This window comes from Amblyomma mixtum, chromosome 4, assembly GCF_055824585.1.
Source record: "Amblyomma mixtum isolate Tamu chromosome 4, ASM5582458v1, whole genome shotgun sequence".
NCBI lineage: Eukaryota > Metazoa > Arthropoda > Arachnida > Ixodida > Ixodidae > Amblyomma > Amblyomma mixtum.
In genome coordinates this window covers 40,445,602-40,455,373 of record NC_143015.1, presented here as the reverse complement: position 1 = coordinate 40,455,373, position 9,772 = coordinate 40,445,602, and the positions used below count along the sequence as shown (strand labels likewise).

The window sequence follows — 9,772 nt, the reverse complement described above, 5'->3', positions numbered from 1 at the left end:
ATCCTAATTCAGCAGACCTCCAGGGATCTGATCCTCAGCAGCTGCTTTCCACCTTTGCATTGCTTTTTATTATTTCTTTGCTTTCGCTTCCCATTATCGGCGGGATGTCGAATTCCTCTGCACCACTGCCTGTGTCATTAATACCTTATTTTGGTTACTCCATCGATCTATGTAGACAAGCTCGGTTATTTCAGCTACATTATTCATATCGTTAATGACACTGATGTTCATGTCTGTTATTGCGTACACATGGTTTCCCCTATGCACTGCATCTTTACTGTTCTTGTGTTAGAGCGCGCTCTATTCTCTCCCTGCAGACTTTCCAATACTGGTCATCTTGCGCTTATTAACTCTGAAAGGTTTCTCACTTTTATCGTATCTGTGGGGATGAAGTCTTTCATTATTTAGCATTTCTGAGGGAAATTTCTTATACCCGAGAGCTAAATATACCAGTATCCTGTTTCGCTGCCCTACATATTGACACGACTGTTCAGAAGGGCGGATCCAAACATGGCCGAGGACAAGAAAGTGCGCCACCTGATGCGCGGGATAAAAGAAGAATTGTTTGCTGGGCTTGTGCGAAACCCGCCTAACACCACTTCGGAGTTTCTATCGGAGGCCACTACCGTCGAAAAGACCCTGCAACAACGCGCCCGCTATTACAATCGCGCCGTGAACACCGTATCAACTGCCGACTTTGCGCCAGCCTCCAGCGACTCCGCTGACACCCTTCGGGAGCTGGTTCGATATATCGTCAAAGAAGAGCTGCACAAAATGCGCCTCTCTGCCCAGTCGCAGCCGCAGGGTCCGTCGTTAGCACAAATTATCCGAGAGGAAGTGCAGCAGGTGGTCCCTGAACCTGTTGCCCCTGCTGCCCTTACACCGACGCCCCCGCGCCAGACGTACGCGTCGGTACTCCGACAGAACTGCGACCTCGCCCCTTGGAGCACAAGCCCATCTGCATCTGCTTTCCAGCCGCGGCCCCAGCCTGTCCCTGTGTTGCCCGAAGCCAGGCTGCGGAAGACGGACGTGTGGCGGGCACCTGACCAGCGGCCCCTTTGCTACCACTGCGGTGAGGCTGGCCATATCTTGCGGTGGTGCCCTTATCGTCGAACTGGAATTCGCGGATTTCATCCGCGAGTCCCCTGTCCGCCCAATGGCGAACGGCCCCGCGAAATTGAGGAGCACCTGTGAACACGCCGGGATCACACTCACACTGATTTCCCTCGCCCTGACTACCACCCACCAACCTCTACCAGCTATCGTTCGCCGAGTCCCCGTCCTTCGACAAGGCGTTTCAGCCGCTCACCGAGTCCTCGCCGGGGAAACTAGGCCCAGCGGCCTGCGGAGGTAAGGCCGCTGACGAGCGAACAGCCGAACATCCTCCATCGCGTTCCCGACCAGACGACAGCTATCAAACGAGGACACGTGACGATCACAAAGGATGTGCAGCTTCGGACTTACCGGTCGATATCGACTATTTAGCAGTTACAGCATTGGCTGATACGGGAGCGGACTATTCGGTTATGAACAACGAGCTAGCAAAAGAACTGAGGAAAGTTTTAACCGCGTGGACTGGGCCTCAGATTCGCACAGCTGGTGGACACCTAATTAGCCCTGTTGGCCGGTGTACGGGGAGAGTTACAATCGACGGATTTGTTTACGTTTGTGACTTTGTTGTCCTACCTCACGGTTCGCGCGATGTCATTCTCGGCCTGGACTTTTTACAAGCTAACGGCGCCGTTATCAATTTACAAGAGCCGCGCGTGACGTTTTCGCCGATGCAAGCAATTGAAATAGCCTACCCAGACGACTCCAGGATACCCGCCCTGCGTATTGCTGCTGATGACGTGACGGTGCCTCCGCTGTGCAGCATGATGGTCACCGTGCAAAGTGACTCGCCCGGTGATCGAGACGTTATGGCAGACATAAACGTCAGCCTTCTACTCGAGAAAGGAATATGCGCTGCAAGAGGGCTTGTTCGCTTACGGGATCGCTCAGCGACACTCTTGATCACCAACTTCGGAACAGAGTTCCAGCCTATTGCGAAAGGAACGGCCGTCGCATACGTTACCGACTTCGTTGAGCCCGCAGAAATATGTGCTTTGGAGCTACCGTCGCCGGACGGACGCGATGCAGCAGCCGTTCTGTCTACCGTGGACATTAATCCCAGCTTGTCGGTGCGTCAGAAGCAGCGCTTGTTAGAGCTCCTTCACGATTTTGCAGAGTGCTTCGCCACGACATCAAAGGTAGGGCGCACCCCGGTAGCCAAACACCGCATCATCGTCAACGAGGAGACTAGCCCCATATCCCAACATCCGTACAGAGTGTCGCCGATGGAACGGGAAGCTATACGATCCCAAGTGCAAGAAATGCTTGCAGACGACGCAGTCCAGCCGTCCACGAGCCCCTGGGCTTCGCCTGTGGTATTGGTGAAGAAAAAAGATAACACCTTGCGATTCTGCGTCGATTATCGGAAGTTAAATCGTGTCACGAAACGTGACGTTTACCCCCTTCCACGTATCGACGACGCCTTGGATTGACTACGTTACGCTAAATATATTGTCACGACCAGAGGAGCCGTGAAGGTAGACGTCGGGAAGAACCCAAGACCGGGAGCCTTCTTTTAATTAAGGAGCCAGCTTCCACGACACAGAACAGAACAGCGCGCCACGAGAGCCCACCGCCGCTTCGTCGTCGTCTTCGACTCAGCGCGGAGGCCGCGCGGCGCGTTGGGCGCGTGGCATTATTCCCCCCCCCCCCCCTTCGCGAAAGCAAACATCGTCTCGATGTGGAATGGGGTATGTACAGTGAGGGGAGGAGGAACAAAAAAAAAAAGACTGGGGGTGAGGTGAACTATACAGCGCGCGCTAGATGAACATGCAGGGAGAGTCAAGTTCACACGTGGGGTAAGGGGAAAAGGTACGAAACAGCGTGAACACAGAGCTCAATCACGCGAAAAGTACGGCTTTAAGCGCACTACATGCACGATTTCAGGCCGTTGACGCTGAGGGCCGGCGACCACAGTTCCATGGGGGACAACTTCGTAGTTGACGCTGTTCAGGCGGCGCAGGACTCTGTACGGGCCAAAATATCTATTTAAAAGCTTTTCGCACAATCCCTTGCGGCGCACTGGTGTCCACACCCACACGTGGTCGCCCGGCTCGTAGTGCACGTCCCTGTGCCGAAGGTTATAGTGTCGGGCATCGGTGGATTGCTGGACCTTGATGTGCAAGCGCGCCAGCTGACGGGCCTGCTCTGCTTGCTCCACGAAGTGGCCAGCTTCAGGGGGAAGCTCTGCGTCGCCGTACGGCAGCATGGCGTCTAGCATCATGCGGACCTCTCTGCCATACACGAGACGGAACGGGGTGAACTGGGTGGTTTCCTGCGTCGCGGTATTATATGCGAAGGTGACGTACGGCAAGACCTCATCCCAGGTTTTGTGTTCAACGTCGACGTACATCGAGATCATGTCCGCCAATGTTTTGTTGAGCCGTTCCGTTAGACCATTGGTTTGGGGATGATACGGTGTTGTTGGTCGATGAGCAGTATGGCTAAGCTCTAAGATGTCACGTAGGAGTCGGGCTGTAAACGCCTTGCCTCGGTCAGTAATGATGGCCGATGGGGCGCCGTGTCTAAGCACGATGTCGTGCATAAAGAAGTGGGCAACTTCGGCGGCAGTACCTTGCGCAAGGGCCTTCGTTTCAGCGTAGCGGGTCAAGTAGTCTGTGGCGACTACGATCCACTTGTGGCCGGACGACGAGAGAGGAAATGGCCCCAGAAGGTCCATGCCGACTTTGTCGAATGGTATTTGTGGCGGCTCGATGCACTGAAGCAGTCCAGGAGGCTTGAGCGCGGGTTTTGTCCGCCTCTGGCATTGCCGGCATGTCCGGACATAATGCCTGACACTTGAAGTTAGGTTGGGCCAGTAATAGTTCTGCCGGATTCGGGATAAGGTGCGGGTAACTCCAAGGTGGCCGGAAGTCGGTTCATCATGGCAGGCAAGGAGGACTTCATCCCGCAGATCAGACGGTATGACGAGCAGGTAAGTTGTCGGACTTGAAGTAGAGTTCTTTTTATAAAGCACCCCTCTCCGCAGGCAGAACGACGATAGTCCACGAGCTAGGTTTCGTGGTATTTCAGGGCACCCACCTTCGAGATGTTCGATGAGCAGACGGAGCTCGGCGTCGGCACGCTGTCTGGAAACGAGCTCAGATGTGCTGACCGCTCCAAGGAAGCTATCATCGTCGGTGGTGTCTTGCGGAGGAGGTTCGACGGGAGCGCGTGACAAGGTATCAGCGTCGGTGTGTTTCCGGCCTGACTTGTAGGTGACGGTGAAATCGAATTCCTGCAGGCGTAATGCCCAACGTGCTAGGCGGCCGCAAGGGTCCTTTAAATTTTTCAGCCAGCACAGCGAGTGGTGGTCGGTGACGATACGAAACGGTCTGCCATAGAGGTATGGGCGGAACTTGGCGGCGGCCCAGACTACCGCTAAACATTCTTTTTCCGTGGTAGAGTAGTTCAACTCAGCACGCGACAGTGCGCGGCTGGCGTAGGCAATTACTTTGTCGACACCGTTTTGCCGCTGAACTAGAACGGCGCCAAGACCGACGTTGCTCGCATCCGTGTGCACCTCCGTATCGGCATCTTCGTCGAAATGTGCCAGGATGGGCGGTGATTGGAGTAGGCGTCGTAACTCGTCGAAGGCACTCTGTTGTTCGTTGCCCCAGGAAAATGACGTGTCATCACGGGTTAGGAGCGTCAGAGGGCTGGCGAGCTGGGCGAAGTTTCTAATGAAGCGGCGATAATAGGAGCACAGGCCCAGAAAACGTCGGACTGCTTTTTTGTGGGAGGGGACCGGAAAGGCAGCAACGGCAGCAAGCTTCTCTGGGTCAGCGCGGATTCCGTCAGCACTAATGACGTGCCCGAGGAACTTCAATTCGGTGAACCAAAAGTGGCATTTTTCTGGTTTGAGGGAGAGGTTGGCGGATCGAACGGCTTTGAGGACAGTCCTGAGGCGGTGCAGATGTTCCGTGAACGTTGCGGAAAAAATGATGACATCGTCAAGATAAACAAGACAGGTCTGCCACTTCAAACCGGTGAGAACGGTGTCCATCATTCTTTGGAACGTGGCAGGAGCACAGCAGAGCCCGAATGGGAGGACGCGAAATTCATACAGCCCGTCTGGTGTAATGAAGGCGGTTTTCTCACGGTCCCTCTCATCAACTTCTATCTGCCAATAACCACTTCTGAGGTCGACCGAAGAGAAGTACTTGGCTTGACGAAGTCGGTCGAGGGAGTCGTCGATACGAGGCCGGAAAAGAGCTGGTCTTTTACGCCGCGCATCAGGTACCGCAGCTTTTTTTCTTCAGGCATGGCCGGATCGGCGCGATCGCAAAGACGCTTCACATCCTCGACGTACATGGCAACACCCTCATTGGGAAGCTGAATTCGAGAGGACAGTGCACGCTCTGCGCTCTCCCGGCGGTCGCTGTTGGCGTACGTACTCAGGAGCTGACGTCGAAAGTCCGGCCACGTAGAGAAAGTAGTCTCATGGTTTTCGAACCACGTTCGTGCAGAGTCTTCAAGGCTGAAGTAAACGTTACGCAGCTTTGTAGCGTCGTCCCAGCAGTTAAAGGTCGCGACCCGTTCGTATTGAGCCAACCAGTCTTCGGCGTCTTCAAACAGGTCGCCGTGAAAGGGCTTAGGCGTGCGTGGAGTCTGAAGGGTGAGATAGGTGGGGCTGGCTGCAGGGACAGTCGTAGGCAGGGCGGGCAGTGGCGTCGCCATGAGTGGAGTGGTAGTTGAAGGCGCGTTGACAATAGGAAGGGCCTCGGGGGACAGGCCGCGGATCCTCCGGCTGGCACGATGGACAGGGGTGGTCACAAGAGGCGGACGCGTCGAGTCGTCCTCAGGAGTAGGGAGCATCGGCCGCACCTCCACCAGTGTCACGACCAGAGGAGCCGTGAAGGTAGACGTCAGGAAGAACCCAAGACCGGGAGCCTTCTTTTAATTAAGGAGCCAGCTTCCACGACACAGAACAGAACAGCGCGCCACGAGAGCCCACCGCCGCTTCGTCGTCGTCTTCGCCTCAGCGCGGAGGCCGCGCGGCGCGTTGGGCGCGTGGCAATATTTCTTCGCTCGACCTTAAGAATGGCTACTGGCAGATCGAAGTGGACGAAAGGGACAGAGAGAAGACAGCGTTCGTGACACCTGACGGCCTTTATGAATTCCAAGTGCTACCCTTTGGACTCTGTTCTGCGCCAGCAACCTTCCAACGCATGATGGACACCGTTCTTTCCGGGCTGAAATGGCAGGAATGCCTAGTGTACCTTGATGATGATGTCATTTTTGCTCCTAGCTTCGAGGAACACCTCAACCGGCTGCGAATGGTGTTACAGGCGCTCCGTTCGGCACAGTTGACGATAAAGCCACAAAAGTGTCACTTTGGTTTCGAAGAGCTCAGTTTTCTTGGTCACGTGATAAGCGCTGACGGAGTCCGTCCTGACCCGGAGAAGACTGCCGCTGTGGCACAGTTCCCGCGCCCAACCGACAAAAAGTCCGTTCGTAGGTTTCTGGGCCTCTGTGCCTACTACAGACGTTTCGTTGAAAACTTTTCCACAGCTGCCGAGCCCCTTACAATGCTTACTAGAGACAATGTATCTTTTGTGTGGCATGATGAACGAGCTACGCAGCCGCCTACAAACTGACCCAATACTCGCTCATTTTGATGAACTAGCTGGCACTGAAATTCATACTGACGCCAGCAATGTTGGTCTCGGCGCTATTCTCGTTCAGTGGCAGGATGGCAACGAGAAAGTTATAGCGTACGCCAGCCGCTCCCTCTCGAAGGCAGAGGCAAACTACTCTACCACAGAGAAGAAATGCCTTGCGGTAGTGTGGGCGATTAGCAAGTTCCGACCATATCTCTATGGTCGCCCGTTTCGAGCTGTCAGTGACCATCATTCGTTATGCTGGCTAGCCAATCTCAAAGACCCTTCGGGACGGCTTGCGAGATGGAGCGTTCGCCTCCAGAAATACGCCATCACGGTAGTGTACAAGTCCGGTCGTAAGCACAATGACGCCGATTGTTTGCCACGTGCACCTGCCGACGTTGCTCCGGCCGAAACGGAGGACGACTTCCCGTTTTTTGCTCTCGTCACGTCGTCCGTTATGGCCCGGCGTCAACGGACTGACTCAGAGTTGCGTCCGCTCATCGAGCATCTGGAGGGCCTTAACGTCGCTGTTCCGCGGCTTTTCGTTCGAGGTTTGGGTTCCTACAGTCTCTGAGATGGCGTCCTTTACAAGAGGAACTTCGCGCATAACACGGAAACCTTTCTCCTGGTTGTGCCATCCAAACTCCGTCCAGAAATCTTGCACGCCTGCCACGACGAGCCATCAGCTGGCCATTTGGGTGTTACGCAGACGTATGCCCGCATTCGTGCGAAGTATTACTGGCCAAAGTTGCTCTCATCAGTCCAGCAATATGTGAGGACCTGCCGTGACTGCCAGCGACGAAAGACACCACCAGTTAAACCCGCAGGGCTTCTCCAGCCCATCCCACCGCCTACAACACCCTTCCAACAAGTGGGCATGGACTTGCTGGGCCCATTCCCATTGTCTTCCTCTGAGAACAAATGGATTGTTGTGGTGACGGACTACTTAACGCGGTACGCCGAGACACAGGCCCTCCCCCACGCTAGTGCTGCAGAAGTGGCTCAGTTTTTTATGACATCAATCGTCTTGCGTCACGGTGCGCCATCAGTCGTCATCACGGACCGTGGAACCACCTTTACGGCGGCATTAATGCAATCTCTCTTCGAACTCACCCACACCAGTAACCGGAAGATAACAGCCTATCATCCCCAAACAAACGGCTTGACTGAACGCCTCAACCGGACGCTTGCAGATATGCTTGCTATGTATGTCGACGTTGAGCATCGTACGTGGGACGAAGTTCTTCCTTATGCAACCTTCGCCTACAATACGGCAAAACAGGAGACTACCCGTCTTACACCTTTCCAGCTGGTCTACGGACGGTGTGTCACTACCATGCTGGATGCTATGCTCCCCGCTGCCCACAACGACGGAGACATCGGCCCCTACGCTGACGTTGACACATTCGTCCAGCGGACTGAAGAAGCCCGCCAACTCGCAAGGTGCCGGATTCGACATCAACAACCCGACGCTGGTCGCTACAACCTCCGACACCGTGTCATGTCCTCATAATACATTGCGACGCTCTCATTGGGTCGCTGGTTCCTTGACTGCAGCGCCGACTCAGCTCGTTCCCGACGGTCGGTGTTGACGTAAGTCGCCAGCAACTGGCTACGGAACCGTTCCCAAGAAGGAAACATTGTCTCGTGGTTCTCGTACCACGTCCGCGCCGAGTCGTCAAGAGCGAAGTAAACATTGTGCAGCTTCCGCTCCGCATCCCAGCCGTTGTACCTGGCAACGCGCTCGAACTGGTCAAGCCAGTCCTCCGCGTCCTCAAACACTTCGCCATGGAAGGTCAGCGGCGTTCGCGGCCGGAGGACCAGGAAATGAGCAGCTGAGTTCCCGTTGTCAGCCATAGCTGCCGCGTCTCCGTTGCTAGCCATAGGTGCCGCGTCAGTCCTGCGCGTCGCGGCTGGAGCCCTGGTCCTAGGGGATAACGGACCGTACTCTGGTGACTGACCTTGGATTCGGCGGCTCGTACTGCGATGAATCGGAGTCAAATCCGTGTTCATAGAGAGCCTTCGGGGCACGTAGATGTTGGAAAGTACCCCGCACCTCCACCAAAAATGTAACGAAGACAGGACCGGCACAGATCACAGTTTCAGCGAAGTTCAGCGCACAGCAGAGAACTCACAAGATGGCTGTCCGAACCACACACGCACTTAGTCTTTGTCCACCGGCACACGCACACTTCGTCTTTATCGTCGGCGCGCTCCCATGAGCACACGCGCAATATTGATGTGCTGTGAACTGCATAATTATTTTTTTTTTCAAATTACCCTTCATTGCAGGTCACTAAGGAAGTCGTCCTCGAATTAAGCGGCATTCCTGTTCTTTGGGAAAAAACAAAATTATTCTGGTTTTCTTTTTTTCCGATTACTCGCTCAAGAGGATATTCCTCAGCCCATTAGCGCCCAGTATACTTTAAAAGTAAAGTTAAAGTTTTTTGTTTATTTCAACACCAAAGAATGTATGTGGCCTTCAAAAGGTCATGCTTTTTTCACCAGGGGATCGGCCGACGCAACATATCTTAGAAGCCGCATTTCTTCTTCTCAGTAAGTCATCGTTGCATGGTGAAACATCAGGTTGTTTGTTTCCCAAGAACTGCACCTTTAGTCACTGGCTTATAATTTTCTCGCAGCCGCATTTACGCACACACTGTACCGATTTTAAGTACACAGCGGCGCGAAAGTCGAAAGTAAACAATTTATGCCTTTAATGACCTGCACCTTTGGCTTTTTTGTTTTATATTTAATTTTATCCTGCTGTGTTTTCTATATTATACTGGGTCTTCCTGTGTGCACAAGGGCACCTATCTATTCCAGGTCATAGATTTTATGGTTCCTTGGAATTTTTCAGAAAGACACCACTCGGCCCGCTCAGCGAGGCCTCGGAGACTGCTCTAGTTGTCACTAGCTATCTTGATTACGATGATTGTGTGATTTTAATTGCTTATCATAAAGTTTTTGCTGTACGAATAGAATTTTCTGCAGAGCAGAGGGTTTCTTTTACGCATTTCGCACCTACTGTAGAAAGTCGTTGAGTTCTGAAAAGA

The 9,772-nt window shown here is 53.8% G+C and overlaps 1 protein-coding gene across 1 annotated transcript in view; it reads left to right on the top strand.

Moving 5' to 3' along the window:
- Positions 1–510: 510 nt before the first annotated feature.
- LOC149346302 (uncharacterized) overlaps positions 511–9,772 on the top strand; it is a 30,759-nt gene continuing 21,497 nt past the window's right edge. The window contains exons 1-2 of the mRNA XM_089541286.1: positions 511–528; positions 976–1,072. Of these exons, the coding sequence (XP_089397412.1) occupies positions 511–528; positions 976–1,072 (115 nt within the window). The remainder of the gene's footprint in view (positions 529–975; positions 1,073–9,772) is intronic.